General features: G+C 52.2%; 5 protein-coding genes across 5 annotated transcripts; 3 read left to right on the forward strand and 2 right to left on the reverse strand.

Moving 5' to 3' along the window:
• Positions 1-40: 40 nt before the first annotated feature.
• On the forward strand, positions 41-597 carry STEHIDRAFT_117646 (uncharacterized protein). The gene is made up of 3 exons (XM_007298947.1): positions 41-134; positions 191-273; positions 336-597. Exons 1-3 carry the CDS (start codon positions 53-55, stop codon positions 411-413), a joined length of 243 nt encoding a protein of 80 aa, XP_007299009.1. The 5' UTR covers positions 41-52; the 3' UTR covers positions 414-597.
• Positions 598-950: 353 nt separating this feature from the next.
• STEHIDRAFT_117647 (RdRP-domain-containing protein) lies at positions 951-5,269 on the forward strand. The gene is made up of 4 exons (XM_007298948.1): positions 951-1,313; positions 1,372-3,948; positions 4,004-4,200; positions 4,264-5,269. The coding sequence occupies exons 2-4, from the start codon at positions 1,374-1,376 to the stop codon at positions 5,176-5,178; spliced, it is 3,687 nt and encodes a 1,228-aa protein (XP_007299010.1). The 5' UTR covers positions 951-1,313; positions 1,372-1,373; the 3' UTR covers positions 5,179-5,269.
• A 67-nt stretch (positions 5,270-5,336) lies between these two features.
• Positions 5,337-9,947, forward strand: STEHIDRAFT_164911 (uncharacterized protein). The gene is made up of 8 exons (XM_007298949.1): positions 5,337-5,377; positions 5,447-7,101; positions 7,158-7,354; positions 7,413-7,549; positions 7,600-7,797; positions 7,866-8,000; positions 8,063-8,332; positions 8,388-9,947. The coding sequence occupies exons 2-8, from the start codon at positions 5,663-5,665 to the stop codon at positions 9,813-9,815; spliced, it is 3,804 nt and encodes a 1,267-aa protein (XP_007299011.1). The 5' UTR covers positions 5,337-5,377; positions 5,447-5,662; the 3' UTR covers positions 9,816-9,947.
• Positions 9,948-10,214: 267 nt separating this feature from the next.
• On the reverse strand, positions 10,215-11,976 carry STEHIDRAFT_143988 (uncharacterized protein). Its single transcript, XM_007298950.1, has 6 exons — positions 11,637-11,976; positions 11,024-11,571; positions 10,764-10,951; positions 10,615-10,700; positions 10,382-10,555; positions 10,215-10,318 (listed from the first exon to the last, which is right to left on the reverse strand). Exons 2-5 carry the CDS (start codon positions 11,232-11,234, stop codon positions 10,405-10,407), a joined length of 636 nt encoding a protein of 211 aa, XP_007299012.1. The 5' UTR covers positions 11,235-11,571; positions 11,637-11,976; the 3' UTR covers positions 10,215-10,318; positions 10,382-10,404.
• Positions 11,977-13,228: 1,252 nt separating this feature from the next.
• On the reverse strand, positions 13,229-15,767 carry STEHIDRAFT_89876 (histone deacetylase complex catalytic component RPD3; the record flags this gene model as incomplete). Its single annotated transcript, XM_007298264.1, has 13 exons — positions 13,229-13,795; positions 13,865-14,032; positions 14,087-14,227; positions 14,282-14,390; positions 14,447-14,539; positions 14,610-14,751; positions 14,808-14,838; positions 14,897-15,004; positions 15,064-15,138; positions 15,220-15,337; positions 15,413-15,488; positions 15,563-15,615; positions 15,720-15,767. 13 exons carry the CDS (start codon positions 15,765-15,767, stop codon positions 13,314-13,316), a joined length of 1,644 nt encoding a protein of 547 aa, XP_007298326.1. The 3' UTR covers positions 13,229-13,313.
• Positions 15,768-15,804: the final 37 nt, after the last annotated feature.

Below are 15,804 nucleotides of genomic sequence, written 5' to 3' on the forward strand. Positions count from 1 at the left end.
ACTCCATATTGTGGCGCCTGCGAAGCGCGTCGCGGCTGTGTCGCGAACGCCCATGTTCCAGCCAACTCTGAAGCACTTTATTCTCAGGCAGGAGGCATTAAATCTATATCGCTACGCTATACGTGCATCCAGAGGTATTTCATGTCAATTGATACTGCGTTTTACGGTAGCTGATATGTCTCCGAGCCAGCTATCCCCAGCAGTCCAGCCAGAAAGGAAACTATTGCTTGGATCCGGGCAGAATTTGAACGAAATAGGTTCATATTCGATGTGGTGAGAGATTGACCGGTTGGCTGTTTCTCTTTATGTTGATTTAAGACCATGGCCACTTACAGGACGTGATTGAGCAAAAGCTTGCTTCCGGGCGACGCGAGATCAGACAGTTTCTTCCGTCCCAGCCGTTACACTTGTAAACACTCGGAGTCACTTTAGGTATCATGAATACTGGAGTGGCTCGATGGCTGGCTCGAGTACAACACGCAGAGGACAAGGCTACCAAAACTAGCATATGTAGAGTGCTACTCGAACCAGCCATCAGTTCGTATTTGCATGATGTCAATGCTCGTATTATGCTAGATTTTCCGAATCTTACCCCAGCTACCATGTTCTGGTCATAGGGAGTCGGCCCTCTGCGTGTTGCTTGTGGCCTCATAGAATAGCCTGCGGTCCCAGTCCGATCGGTAGTCCCTGCGAGCTTGTGGCGTCGAGTGGGAGTGATGTTGGGGGGGCAGGTAATATCAGCCTCATAGGCGTTCGAAGCAAACACACAAGCCAAGCTGCTTACAAGCTACCTTCGTACACGACTGCAATTGTGACACCCATGCTCGCAGGAGACAGAGTCACGAATAGTAGTACAGCCCTGTACAGCCTGAGCACGTCGTAACAATATGCGAGGTGTTGTCGCTGTTGACGTCCGCAGGGGGCTGACTTGACTATAGCCAGGTGATTAGCAGGCTAAGTCGGCCGCTCTATAGCGAAGAGAAAGCATGCAATGTGCTAGCCTGTTGGATATTGCTTGAGTGAGACGTGTACGCCAACAACTTCAACAAGGATAAGATATAGCTGTCGGGCACAAGTTCCGAGACCGCGTCTTTCCGCAGTGGCGGACCAGCCGCACGTTTGCCACGAAACCGGAAATCTAGGACCATGATCTAGGCACCGAGGTCCTGCAGGCTCGGACGCCACCTGATCCTCAGGCTTGGGATCCCTCTGCTCTTGACCACAACTGTCGTCGACATTGCGTCGACAGCTTAGGACAGGACGGATTCCGAAAACATCCACTTACTCGAGGTCAAGCTCGACCCTGTACATTGGTGAGCACACTATCACATGCATCAAGATCGCCCTGCTGATCGGATTGTACGAGCAAAGCAATGGAGATCTACATCAAGCACATTCCCCAATGCGCCTTGTGGCAAATCCAAGCCGAGCTCGCGGGTGTCCTTCATAACGATTACTTGCTGCAGCATACTGGCGTACCTGTAAATTTTGATCTACACTTGATCCCCTCGAAGACCATTCCAGGTCAACATGCAGGCTACGGCTTTCTTACCGTCCCTACGTATGAAGTCGGCGAACTCTTTCTTGAGCAAGTCGAGGGTAAACATGCTCCGACCAAGATTTCCATCCACGGACGGAGGTTATGGTTCACTCAGAGCAATAGTGACCCTCGACCCGACACTGTACAGAATATCACACGGTTACCGTATATCGACGCCGACGCCGTTCGGCGAAAGCAAGAGCTGGAGGAAGAGCTGCACATCAATACAGTCTCTCTTTCCATGATCCAGTTCGGATGGGAGACCAGGGATAGACCGTCCCGTTACTCCGTCGAGTGGGAGCGTTCGTTTGATTGGGACTGCAGTCTCACCTTTGGCGGCGAACGTCGTGAGATGCGCATCGAGCTGTATGGAGAGGACTACACACATTCGATCGTGATTCATCTATCGCATATCGAGCACAGTATGGCGGGTTCCGACCGCTCTGGACAGCCCATCATTTTCCTCCGCCTTTTCAGGCCCCCTTCCTTCGAGCGGAAGATCTCGCTCGCCCAACAGATCGCGAGAGGAACCAAGCGCAACGCGATCAAGAGCGAGCGCCTTTGCTCCTTCGATCCCCTCGATCCGCATCACGCTCGCGTCATCCCGTACACATCTATAGCCATTCGTTTGGTCTGTCGAGATCACGGAGGTCCCGAGCTGTTCCAATATCTCTGCTCGAAAGTCCGTCTTCGACGCCCTGACGTGGCTCCACACTCCTTTCCCGCCCCTGTTACGAACCTAGGACTTTTCTCTCTTTTAAACTTCAGGAAGTACGAGAGATGGATCAAGCATGTCCATTGGCGCGTTGCTTTCCAAGTGGAGAGCATGTTACGCAGCCTTGTCGCCAGTCTTCGCGATATCCTGGACATCCGATCACGTATCCTCTCTCTTGAACAAGACATGGGTCCCCTTTACGCTGCCGACCTTCTCCGACGCTTCAGCGCACGGCTCAAAATTGACATGTGGGGTTCGAACCAGGACCTCCCCGTTGAGTCATTCTTTAACTACTACCGACGCATGGAAGCGCAGCTCATCGAATCAATGCCGGAGATACCACCTTCGCCGTTCCTCAATGACCCGGGCGTCTTTGAATCGTTCCACATCGCCGTCACGCCTACAATAATGGCTCTCGAAGGCCCCCTTCCCGAGCGTTCGAACCGAGTTATGCGCATGTATCCCAAGGACCACGATTGTTTCCTTCGCGTTAGCTTCATGGACGAGAACCGCCTCCAATACCGAAGTAATAGGGATATTGACGGGCCGTTGTTCATCAACTCCTGGATCACGCGCATTCTCCATGAAGGAATGGTAGTCGCGGGACGCAAATTCCGCTTTCTGGGGTACTCGCAGTCTGCACTCAAGTCTCATACTGTCTGGTTCGTCCTCGATGACCCGGAGAGGCCAGAATTGCGCGTCGAGAACATCATCAGGGGACTCGGGCAGTTTGATAATCTGAAATACGACCGGCAGCTCATCTACTGCCCTGCCCGCTACGGTGCCCGTATATCTCAGGCATTCACCGCGACGGATCCGTCCATCGTTGTCCGGGCAGAGGAGGTATTTCTCCTGGAGGACATCAAACGCGGCCAATGGTGCTTCACGGAAGGAGTAGGCACACTCTCACGAGCCATGGCAAAAGCCATCTCCAAGACCTTAAAGGACAGTGGGAAACGAGCCTTCCGACGACTGACAACTCACCCAGGCGCTTTCCAGGTGCGCTTCCAAGGGAGCAAAGGCGTAGTCACCGTCGACCCCAGATTACGCGGCAACGCTATCTGCGTACGACCTTCAATGATCAAGTTCGAGGCACCTGAGTCGTTGGACGTCGAGATCGCCCAGGCTTTCGACAGGCCGAGCAAATACTACCTCAATCGTCCATTGATCATGATCCTCGAAGCCCTTGGTGTTCCGTACCGGGTGTTCGACAGGCTACAGACGAGGGCGATCACGCAGGTTCACAAGGCCTCTCGCTCGCTCCGTGGACTGGCTGAAATCATGGAAGCGTACGGTCTAGGAACCTCGTATCGTCTTCCCTCCATATTTCTCAGCCTCTCTAAACTTCATGTCGAGGCACCTCCCGATGATAGTTTCTTTCACCGAGTGAACGACTTCACCGTCCATCATATCCTTCGAGACCTCAAACACCATGCGAGGATTCCTCTTGATCGTCATGGATGGACTCTCGTCGGCGTGGCCGACATACACGGCTGGTTGCGCGAGAAAGAAGTATACGCTTATATCCGTCTTCCGGATGGTGAAGCGTTTTACTTGGAAGGGCGGGTGATGGTCTCGAGGTCCCCAACGATACATCCTGGGGATGTCCAAGTTCTGACGGCTGTTAAACCACCACACGGAAGTATCTACCTGCGTGAGCCTCTCGCAAATACTCTGGTATTTTCTATCCAAGGTGCGCGTCAAGCCAACTTCTCTTTCGAGTTGCCCTTATATTAAGCTATACATAGGTACTAGGCCGGTATATACTGGCCTCGGTGGAGGGGACCTAGACGGGGACCTTTACAACGTCACAACCCTGCGAGAGCTTATGCCTCCGAAGAACTACCATCCGGCAAATTATGATCCAGCGGTGAAGAGGATTCTGGACCGTCGGAGCACAATACACGATATCGCAGACTTTGTCGCGGATTATATCAACAGCGATGTAGGTTTATTTATCCATATTCTGTATAGTACAACGCTGACACCTTATGATTGATGTACGCAGATCATCGGACTTGTTGCCATCAACTGGCTCATCATCGCCGACCAAAGCCCCCAAGGGATTTTCGACCCCGACTGCCTTTCGCTATGCGAACTCCACAGCAATGCTGTTGATTACCCGAAGAGCGGGAACCCTGTGTCGGCCAAAGCTATCCCCTTCCTGAAGTTCAGTGCGAAGCCCGATTGGAATGCACCGGAGACGGTCGACCTGAAGGATACGGCGAATTATTACCAGAGCGAAAAGGCCATAGGAAGACTTTTCCGCGCCGTGACCCTTCCTGATCTGAACGTGGACGGGGGCAACTTCGAGTTCAATCGCCAATTGGGGCATACACCCGAGGCCGACTTGGACGAGGTGTTTGCGAAGCTCTGCATGGAGAACGAGGAGTATGACGATCCATGGAACGACGCCGTCAAGAACCGTGTGGCACAATTCATAGACGTCGAACCCGACAGCGCTTTCGTTGGACCAGCCGTAGAACTCCTCAACAGCTACGTCGTCGACCTCGCGTCGACGTGCGCCAACAACACGATTTCTACCCATCGGTTGTCCATGCTTTCCGAGGAAGAGGCTATCGTTGGTACAATTGTGGCGAAGTGTTCGCAGAAGAACCGTAGGAAGGAATGCATGGCAAAGTTACGAGAGCAGACAGAGGGTTTGGTGAAGGGTATCAGAGCCGGTCTGATAGACAATACTCCACTACCGTCGTCAGTAGAAGACAACGAGGACGAAGAGGCACAGGAGGATGCGGTTCTGAAGAACTGGCTAGCTCAAGCATGGGCAGCGTGGCAAGTTTCGAGGGTTGAGGATGCGTTCGGGTGTACGAGCTTTGGTTGGATCGCGTTGGGTGACGTGTTCGACGCTATAAAGGCAATTGAGCAACGAGAAGTGGACAGAGCTCATGGTTCGAATATGTAGCATTTATCTACGGCCATGTATCGTTAGAATCTGTAGTGGCTCTTGCGTTGTTGTTGTACAGATTAGCGAATGACTACGATGTGATTTGAAGCCAGCTTGAGTTGAATGTTGGACTTGACTTCCTTATAGGGATTACACAAGTCGCTTGACTGCTGCTGCTCACGACCGTCATACCCGCCGCACACAACCCTACCCGCTGGTACAGTACTTCCTTATCCCGGATTACTCGTTCACTTCGGTTTCTAAATATCCATTGCTTTCTTTGTAGATTGCTTCACCTGGATCAACGTTGCCACCCTTGCCCATCTGCCGGCGTACCTTGATGACATTGCCCCAGCATCCGTAGGCGCGATTAGCACCACTCTTGCACCATAGCCTGTACTACGTCCAGAGCTTTCGCTATTCGTCGTTACCATCTCCCTGGCAAGGCCGGTCAAACTAGGCGACTTTGAGCGTGTTTGGAGAGAGGGAGTAAGGCTTTATAATGCCCCCACGGCCACAAACGGCGGCGACGAATTCGTCTCGTACGTCCAGCTATCCTACCCAACTGCTCGACAAAGATCTGCCCCCAACACCACAATCACCCTCGACGGAGAACGTTCGAGCTCCCCCGGTACCTACTCGTGAGATCAGGCAAAGCACTATGCGCGCAGCATCTCAAGCCTTCCCCATGGGCTTCTCCTTGTCTACCCCGGCATCACTGTCCAAGTCCTCAGTCTCCATCGAAACTCCTCTCCCATCGCCCACATCGACTCCAGCTCTGGTTCGTGCCGCGCTGGGCCTTGGGCTTCCTTACGTCATGCCGTCTGCATCAGCCTCCTCGTCGAGTTCTGAAGTCAATACCATTGCATTTCTTACCGCTTCACCACCCGCCGAGCACAGACGCATATCTACGTCTCCCGGGAAGGTTCGCCGTGTTCGTAGCTCTCATACGTTATCTGGACAAGGTTCTTCCACGCCCCCAGTGGCACCCGAGCCCGTGGCACGCAGGCGGACGCGACGGACGTCTGCTGGTCCCGCTGCTGGCCCCCCTGCATCGGGAAAGCAGTCACCAGACCCGAAAGGCAAAAGCAAGGCCCAGGAAATATCTGTTCATGAACCTCCCCCTGAACCTCCGGCTCCTTTGGCAAACCGACTCGTGCGAAGAGCCTCATTCTGGAAGACAAAACGACCTAGTTCATCTCATGCTCCCGAAACGCCATCTCTGACCGAAGGGTCTACTACCTCACGACTATCTGCATCGTCCTCGTTCGGCCGACCTTCACTTCCTTATATTCCACCCGTTTCTCCATTCAGAGTCGCTGAGGGAGACGTATCGCGTTCATCGTCGCCTTCACAGCACGGTCATGAGCCCACGCCAACCCCCGTCCCCCCTCCTCCAGGACTTGTCCGTAGACATTCTGACAGAAAAGCCCCTCGCCAGTCTCCTCCGTCGATATCTCCCATCACTCCTACCGCAACTCCACCGATACCCGCATCTTTACCTCGTAGTCGCCAAAGTCGTTATGCACGCCCTTCCACGGCAGACTCAATTGTATCTCGAGAACGCGCGCGCTCATTATTCCTTGATTCTCCACGCCTTTCATCAACTACCCCTCCGCCATCGACACCCCCTCTTCCTGCACCTTCGGGCTCGCCAAAGGTGGTTCATCCTCGGCAACGAGCGCAGACCAACCCGCATATTCTGCAGCGGCTGTCATTGAACCTGTTCTCCTTCGGCTCTCCATCCGCGCCACCTATCCCAGACCGTTCCGTGAGCAATTCTACCACTCATTCACCACCATCTTCTCCTCGCCCGTCCAACTCGAGGCCCTCGATCGAAATACCCAGACCCAGAACAGACGGAGACACACCCGAAGCGTACATACAACGACTCACGAAAGCTGTCACGAAAGCTGACATAGCAATCGTTTTGGCCACCAAGTACGTATTTTTCTGGCCGTTTGATGGGGGAAATCCCTGATTAATCATGTGCGTAGTGGTGATCAGTTTCACGCTCAATGCTTGCGGATTTACATTGGACGTTTCGATTTCGCCAATGATCCTTTGGACGTCGCCCTACGTAAGCTACTCATGGAAGTCGGATTACCTCGCGAAACCCAACAGATAGATCGTGTCATGGAGGCATTCGCTGCTCGGTACCGACAATGCAATCCTGATCTGTTTATCTCGGATGGTGAGACCGATATCGTCCTCAGCATGCAAGGGCCACAGGCTCAATTCTTTATATATAGATCATCCGTACATCCTGGCGTTCAGTCTCATCATGTTACACACGGACGCCTTCAACAAATCCAATAAGAGGAAGATGACAAAACCCGATTATATGAAGAACACCCGTCTGCCTGGTGTTTCGCCGGAAGTACTGGATGTACGTCCTTCCCCTGCTGTTTCTTTCGCCTGTGCTCATGCGTTTAGCAGTGCTTCTATGACAATACCGTTTTCGCTCCTTTCATCTTCATCGAGGATCCACTAGACGCCAATGGGTACCATGCATCCGAGACAAATCTGACACAACTTCCGTCTGGTCTTCCTGTTCAAGCATCTTCTAGTAGCAGTGGGACTCTCGGCTTGTTAGGGAGAAGCAATAAGATCGACTTGTATCACGTCATCGCGAACGTGAGTTTTATTCGTCTTACCAGATAGCCGCACACGTTCCCTCAACTCGTTTCCTCCGATCGGTTCAGAACTTGCTCGATTCTCTTCGAGTGGATGTAGAAGCCTACGTTCCGCTGAAAAGCCCCTACCGCTACGAAGGAAGTCTTAGATCCTGGGACCATGAAGAACTCCGTCGCAACTTCGTAGAACCCGGTGGAGGTGAAGTGAGCCCAGCGAGATCGCATCTCTTCTTGCAGTGAACGTGTACTGATGTCATCTTTCTTAGGCTACTAAGTTCGGCAGGCTTGATTGCAAGGAGGCAAGGGTAGTGGGCGGAATTACTTCCATGTCAAGAAAATGGAGAGACTGCACCGTGATCCTCACGAGCACTCGACTACTATTATTCCGCGACACCGTCCGGGCAACGAATTTCTTGGAGCAGGCGAAGTCGTCGTCAAGGTCGAACCAACCTCTCACCACCGCTATGCCGTTCAAGCCTGACGAGCGGCTGTCTATGAAGGATGCGATCGCTGTCCTTGATTCGTCCTACAAGAAGGTACGTCATACAGAAAGATTCCCCGTTCGCCAGATAGATTGACTTAGAGTCACAGTACCCGTATACCTTCCGTTTCGTCATCCATGATAGTCGACACCTTCTCTTTCGAGCATCGAACGAGAAGGAGATGAACGAGTGGATCTCTATGATCAATTACGCCAGCGCCTTCCAGAGCAACAGCCTCCGGATGCGACGGACGGGTGTAGCCAGCAGGGACGTCGAGCTCATGGGCGTCGCCGCCGCGGCCTCCCACATGCGGGACACGATGGCAGCCTCGCTGCCTTCGTCCGCTCCGTTGCATGTCTTCACGCGTCCCGAGTCCGATGAGTTCGGCGGACGACTCACCGACTCTCCGCCATCTTCGCTTGGGGACAGCAGGAATGCCAAGTCTGAAGCCGCCACCCCTCCGACCGACATCGACGTGGAGCCAGGGTCCGCTGATCTGGACGAGGCCCAACAGCTGCAGGCTACCTTCGATCAGGTCAAGGTCGACTTGGCTGCTGGCCGAACGCCTTCATTCAGCGAACCTCCTATCACGCCCCGCAAGAAAGCGCGAACTCTTGGCTTCGACGAGTCATTCACACTCTCGCCAGCGAGAATATCGGAAGATGGAGATATCACTTCACCTCGCGTGCGGGTTATCCTGTCGAAGCTGAAAGAGCTCGATCAAAAGTATACGACCACCCAAGCTCACCTGGATTCGGAGCTCCGTCTCGTCCGTAACATTCGTGTCTTGACGCCATTCCAACGTACTACTCGAGATCGTCTGGTCGTCGCAGTTCAGAACGCCCCCAATCGGATCAAGCAGCTGCGTCTGGAGGTCGCGAGGCTTGCGTGTCACCGAGATGTTCTCCGTAGCGACATGCAGGCGGAAGAGAGGGCTTGGACACAAACGAGACGGATTGCGATGAAAGCTGCGACGGAGAGCCTTCATACTCGACGCGAAACGATGCTGCCTTCGTTCAACGTCGAAGGGCCCGACCGATCTTCATCTTCTCCGCATGGTTCGTCGAACACCCCGTCCCCTCATCCACCCGATTCATCTGGAGGATCATACCACTCTGCTTTCGACTTTGACTGGTCTATGAGCACCATGGCGGACGAAAGCACTCAATTCGGAGTTACGGAATACATTGTGGCGTCGCCACTCATGACACCCGTCACGGAAGACGGTCCTCACGGGAACGGCGGATCATTTCCATTCAACCACCACAACGGCTCGACGCCTCCATCACACACTCATTCAATTCATTATGCAGAGTCAACCAGGGGTGACTCTGTTGACCTTCCCCACGCTCGTTCTTCGCACGAGAAATATATCACTGCGCCAGAGATGCCGGAGGAGGAAGCGGAGCAGTGGGATAAGACCCGCGCGGCCAAGCGCGTGTCGTTGGTAAAAACCCCTTCTAATTTTAGGCTAAATGGACTCGACTCTTCGAGCGGATCGTCGGTACAAAGGATACGGACAAGGAACGGTACTTAGAATGACTTTAATTTTGCCTCTCGTTGCCAGTGGCATCTTAACGTAGATCGATCTCTTTTTTCTGGTAATTTACTTTGTCTCTCGCACTCGGACACTACTATTCCTTATACCTACTGTTAAGTTATGTATTTCACGAATCAATTCAGAGGTGTGGCTCTGTTGTTATTATTTGAACGTCCCGGTAGAAGTTTCCGTCTAGTATTTCGGTGAAGTTTATCAAATGTAAATCGTTCTCGGAGTCCCATGTCCGTAAGGAGACCTACGCTACATACTCGAAAGCCCAAGCCTCACTGAAAACCTTACACGACCATACATATCAAGTAGGGGTCGGTATCTTACGTTCATGTCTTGTAATCGCCAGTTGTTCAGGGCTTAGTCGGTCACAATCACACACGGGAGATGGTATTGAAATGTGTTTAATATAAACGTGAAACCCAAAGAGTGTATGTATTACGCATGAAACATGCTGGTAGGTAAAGGAATGTAGAGGAGTCCCGCCGAATCTGATAGAAAGATAACAAAAAATCAGAATCTGGACCACAGGATAACAAGCGGATGGCACTAACCTTTAGGAAACCCGTACAAACGCTTAGCAGTTGACACCCCAGGTCTGGAGGGTGGCGGTGAGGCTGAGCTGAATGCAGACGGGGACACAGATGTCTTGGAGCAGGGGGAGGAGGACAGCCAAGAGACCGCCGAGGACCTGGATGCAGACGCTGACGAGCTGGAGGAGGAGGGTACTGGGTGAAAACATGTCAGAACCATTGAGAATGATAAGTAAAGGGGGAGAAAATCGTACCCGACTTCAGCAAGGAGAGGGATGACGATAGAAGCGTTGGCGGATCCAGCGACGGTAATGACATGACCAAGAGCACCGAAGACAAGCTGAAAGCGCATAAAAAAAAAGAAGGTTAGCTGAGAAAGAAAGAAATGGCGTCGGATACTTACGTTGAGGATAGCGACGAGGGCAGTAGCAATGTCGAGGACACCGAGGTCGAGGATACCGAAGATGTCGACCTCAGCCGCACCAACAAGAGTCGTAACGTCCGTAATAGCAACGTTAATAGCGACCTTGATCTCGTCGGTGATAGGGGAAATGGCGTCGGTAGATCCGCAGTCAGACGCGCCGAGGTTGTCTAAAGGTAGGTGTTCAGTCACAGGACGTCAAAGGGAGATTGTAGGAGTAGGTATTGATGAAAAAGACCTACTAAGCTTGGCGACAAGAGGGGTCACAGTAGTCGTAAGGGTATCGAAGATGTCGGGCATGGAGCTGCAGCCGCAACGGGGGACATTGACGTTGGCGGCGGCGGCGGCGCCGACCTTGGCAAGGTCGCGGGACTCAGTGGGGAGGGCGGAGGTGGAGGTGATGGTGGAGAGGGCCAAAGTGGCGAAGATGGCGACGCTGCTGAAGGAGAACATCTTGCTTGGTACTATTAAAGAATGGAGGTGATCTGGGATCAAAAGAGTGGCAGAACACAAGCAGATGAGGAGTCGAGCGAAGGGGGGTGAGGAACTGGGAGGGAGCGTTGAACCCGACTTTATACGATTTCTCGCTGTGGGCCAGGAAGTCCGCTTCGAAGACGGCGTCTGAATTCCGTCTGAGCCACAAGCCCGTCGGGGAACTCTGAAACAGGTGCTTATACGTTCTTGACATGGCTATTCTTCGCAAGCGGCGGTGTTTACGTCAAATCGACACTGCTAAATTAAAGAAATAACGTGGTCGATCGACTGCAGTGTACGAACGCAGTCGTTCGACCTATTGGGTGCGTTCAGTTCTACGCGAGGTCACGAAATGAAGAATAGAATTCTTGGCAGCCTTACCTTGAGGATTAAAACGTCGTTTGCCTGCCCGCTGCTATCGTCGGTAGGATGTTCCATGAACCTAGCAAGCGTTCGACGTATTTCGAAGCTCTGTGACAGACGACTCGAAGCAAAAGTTAGTGAGGTGACGTTGAGCATAACCAGCGAAAGAAGCACTCCTCGGCACTAAATTCGATTTGAGACCTGCCCGCAGGTTCATTTCGGCTGAAGGTTCTAAGCTCGAAGAAATCCGAAGAGTTCATCATGGAGTGCACTGTGCACTTCGAAAAGGTTGAAAATCAACCGAAGGAAAACCTGTAAACCTAATTCCATTCAATCTCCTGCCGGTAGAAAGCTCACCTGTGTGGGGTACATTTCATCTGTCTCACAGTATAAACGAAGGAGGTTGAGAGCCACCCTTTATATTGCCGAATTCACTCACATCGCACAGAGCGAGAATCAACCCTCTCACGCAGTAAATGTCACCCATTATATGCCACCAAGTTTGCCCACTACAGTTCAACGTGTATGGCTCCCAACTCGTAGTATATTTCATTAAAAACGAAGATACGATACACAACAGAGCCTACATACAGTTACAGATACTATGAGGGCTTCAAAGCGACTAGCTAGCGAAGGTCGAAACTGGATAACCAAGAGACTATGGTCCCTACGTAACTCGACATATACACGCCGTTCCATCTAAGTGTCTCATCGTAGAAGAAAACAAAACCTAAAGATAGGGTAAGTCGAATCGTAACAAGAGACCCAGACGTTGGGATGCTGACACGGTAAGCAGGCGTACCGAACAAACAAGCCACGCACCGGAAAATGAAGGACATGGACTCTTCACTCGGGCTGACGTGTCGGAAACTCCTCTATGCCAATCGTTACAAGTAAGAAAAGTCATGCACCAATGAAACATGATCCGGATATCCTGCATGCGCACGGTACTCTTCACCGTTAGTTCTCCCAGTTGAAGACACATCTGTGCATAGAGTCGTAGTCAGTAAGAACATCGCCCGAGAATGATTAAGGTGACGGGGCAAACCAGGCGGGCGATGTCGAGGTTCTGCGTAGCGAGGAAGAGCCCGCGGGGAGGACTTGCCTGCACGACTGGGATACGTGAATCGGTCAGGTCAAAAAATAAGAGAAACGGAACCGTAAAGACATACCAACTACAACGACTTAGAGACACCCATTCGCAGATGTGCAAATGCCAGAACGTCGCTCTACGAGGCTCTACGTCGTGGTTGAAACGGAACTGGCAAGACGCGGAGGGGATCGCCGTGAAAGCGCTGCCACGCATCCGGTGTGGCGGTGAACTTTAGGGCAGACCGAAGTTGACTCGCCTGCATTGTTATTTCGCATTTCCCGTCTCACCCGCATTCACTCCATCGCCGGCTTCACCCTGAGCGACTCGTTTAACGAGTGAAAAGTAGAAGTCAACCTCCCTTAGAGGTAACATTCAGCCCCTTTCACGTGCACAGTGGTGCCCCTTGTCTGGGCGAGGTCTGGAGCAAGACGCGTTACGCGAGGCCAAAGCAGTGAAATCTCCCAGGATCACCCAAGGGTGTGCAAGCTCATCAAAGGGGACCGGGAAGACGACGAGAAAAGCAAAACACAGCGCAAAGCATTCACATAGCTGAAAGAAAGAAGCCTACACCAAACACTGTAAATCAGAGTTCCAGCACAGCATCACCGCCCGTTCCCATTTCGCTCAACAACGACATCCCGCTGCTCCGAAATCGGCAATTCATCGTCCAACCCAGGCTGAACACTATCCTGAACCACCGGGGATCCTGCACGCGACTCGGAGCCGGCATTCCCGGAACCCTGTTCGACATCCTGGTCCATAGGTCCAAGGCCAGGAGGCGGCATGGTTGTGTGCCCACTGGGTCCTGCTCCATGAGTCGATGCTGCTCCGGGAGCAGTCATGATACCCACTCCCATGCCAAACTTCCTTCCGGTGCGACTGCCGTTGCTGCTCATGGACCTTTCTCGGTGTGAGACATGGTTTCGTCGACCACCTTCACCTTCATCGTCAGAGTCGGACAGCTCTCCGGACGCTTGGACGCGTCGATCGAGCATGCTGGGCGGTCTTCGGTCATCAGGGTCAATCATGTCCTCGTCTTGATTTGGGTCGTCCATTTCGGCGTCAATTGGGTGTTGTGGTACATCTCAAGATTCGTTTCAGGTTTTTACGTTAGCTCAAGTGGTCCATCCCAGATACACAGGAAAGAGCTCACCAGTCATCTGAACGCTGGGAGGACCACCGAGACATCGCAAGTGCTCCATGACAATATTTCTCACACGCTCGAGATACGCCGGGGAGTTCATATCCTCCGTGTTGGACGCCTTGACATCGAGCTGGTGATCCGGCCCGAAATACTCATAATACTCGTTGGTGGGGATGGCTTGCAACACACATCTGTGAGCTGGCAATGACGGTCATTTTAATATGTACTTACTGGGACCAAGCTCCACGCCCGTCGCCAGGCCGGTCTCGTATGCCCATGCACGACTGACATTCCGCATGGTATATCCTCCTCCTCCGAGCAAAAGCAGTGGCTTGTTGAAGGACTTGACGAATTTGACGCAGTTTGCATGCCCTTTAACGACACTGTCAGAGGAGTGCCAGTGGAGATAAACAAATGGTGATGTACCTCGCATTGACAGGTTCAGGCAACCGAGTTTATCACCAGCTAACGAATCGGTACCGCATTGAAGTACGATGGCTGACGGCTGGTACGACTGCATGACTTCTTGTATTACCTATTCCCAGATAATGAGGATAAGGTGCTTTAAGAGTAAGAAACGAGATCACGCACAGGCTCGAAAACGCTCTTGTAATTCGCGTCGTTGATTCCGTCTCTGAGCGGAAAATTCAACGCGTAATATTTACCCTTCCCTATCCCGACATCCTGAGACATCGAATTTTTTGTGTTGTGTTGAGTACGAAAATTTTGGATGAGTAGACTGGATTGGACTTACGCGCAACTCACCCGTCCCGGGGAAGTACTCTCCGTACTTGTGGAAGCTGGCAGTCATGACTCGATCAGTGGTATAGAAGGCCTCCTCGACGCCATCCCCATGATGAACGTCGATGTCGATATAGAGTACCCGAGGATGATACCTATCGCGGCGTTAGCATCACGGAAGCGCCTTGCCCATCGCATTGGTGACACGTACCGTAATAACTCGAGGATACCCAACACGATATCTTCGAAGCGATATCCGTGAGTTTGGTCATGAAGGATACAGAAGTGATAGTCGCCTACCGTTCACATAACAGAAGCCGCTAGCTTCGCTCTTCTTTGCGTGGTGCAGGCCTCCCGCCCAGTTGACTGCAATGTCGCACTTGTCCCGACTTAGTCGTGCAGCGCCCTCTGTTCAGTGGGACGCGCGTCAGAGGAGAACAGCTCAACAAAAGCACGTGGATGCATACCCATGGATCCACCAGCAGATATTGAACAGTAATCGAACAAGCCGTCAAATACGGGACAGTCGTCTCCAACGTTACCTATAGAATGAACAATGGCAATGAGTCCGAGGCGGTAGAGGGATAAAAAAAACAAACAAACAAAGAGGAAGTATGACCTACATTTGTGCTGTTCCTTGACAAATGCGTTCATGTTGCTCGGCGTGATCTTACTCAGAAAGTCGACATATTCATCTGAGTGGAATTGTGTCATCTCGCGCTTGGTGGCCGGTTTCGCTCGCTGTAGGGAGCAGTCAAAATAACTTAGATCAGTGACGGTACACAAAGCATAAGTTTACGATGTATGGTAGCTCACGAAGATCTCCATCCTTTTGTATAGCCCGTAATTCATCACCAATGAGTGGCACATCCGAATCCGGGTCGGTTTCATCCTAATGAAAGTTGAAGGTGGCGTAAAGGATGAGTTGAAGACCATCGCCTAAATCGAGCGAATGAATATACGCACGGGTGCCCCGGACCATAATGAAACCCTCCCACGTCCGAATCGAAGAAGTAGCACTACGATACAGCAATCAAGTCAGTGAGCGTCCAGAAACATACTCAGCTGCGTGGTGACAGGCTGGACCCTTCAGGTCTATAATTGCACGAGAAAGTATACATACAACTCGCTTTTTGCTTTCGCCTTCGATGGGGAATACTTCGCCGGGCATGATGAGGTGGGAAAGCGAGAGGCGTGTTGTGGCACAG

The sequence above is a fragment of the Stereum hirsutum genome, assembly GCF_000264905.1.
Source record: "Stereum hirsutum FP-91666 SS1 unplaced genomic scaffold STEHIscaffold_1, whole genome shotgun sequence".
Lineage (NCBI taxonomy): Eukaryota > Fungi > Basidiomycota > Agaricomycetes > Russulales > Stereaceae > Stereum > Stereum hirsutum.

Coding starts and splice junctions, on each gene's coding strand:
- STEHIDRAFT_117646 (XM_007298947.1), top strand. CDS start 53: ATGTTCCAGCCAACTCTGAAGCACTTTATTCTCAGGCAGGAGGCATTA. Junction 135..190: donor CGCTATACGTGCATCCAGAG/GTATTTCATGTC, acceptor TCTCCGAGCCAG/CTATCCCCAGCAGTCCAGCC. Junction 274..335: donor ATAGGTTCATATTCGATGTG/GTGAGAGATTGA, acceptor GGCCACTTACAG/GACGTGATTGAGCAAAAGCT.
- STEHIDRAFT_117647 (XM_007298948.1), top strand. CDS start 1,374: ATGGAGATCTACATCAAGCACATTCCCCAATGCGCCTTGTGGCAAATC. Junction 3,949..4,003: donor TCTGGTATTTTCTATCCAAG/GTGCGCGTCAAG, acceptor AGCTATACATAG/GTACTAGGCCGGTATATACT. Junction 4,201..4,263: donor CGGATTATATCAACAGCGAT/GTAGGTTTATTT, acceptor TGATGTACGCAG/ATCATCGGACTTGTTGCCAT.
- STEHIDRAFT_143988 (XM_007298950.1), bottom strand. CDS start 11,234: ATGTTCTCCTTCAGCAGCGTCGCCATCTTCGCCACTTTGGCCCTCTCC. Junction 10,952..11,023: donor CCCTCTTGTCGCCAAGCTTA/GTAGGTCTTTTT, acceptor ACCTACCTTTAG/ACAACCTCGGCGCGTCTGAC. Junction 10,556..10,614: donor CCTCTCCTTGCTGAAGTCGG/GTACGATTTTCT, acceptor GTTTTCACCCAG/TACCCTCCTCCTCCAGCTCG.
- STEHIDRAFT_164911 (XM_007298949.1), top strand. CDS start 5,663: ATGCCCCCACGGCCACAAACGGCGGCGACGAATTCGTCTCGTACGTCC. Junction 7,102..7,157: donor GCAATCGTTTTGGCCACCAA/GTACGTATTTTT, acceptor TCATGTGCGTAG/TGGTGATCAGTTTCACGCTC. Junction 7,550..7,599: donor TTTCGCCGGAAGTACTGGAT/GTACGTCCTTCC, acceptor TGCGTTTAGCAG/TGCTTCTATGACAATACCGT.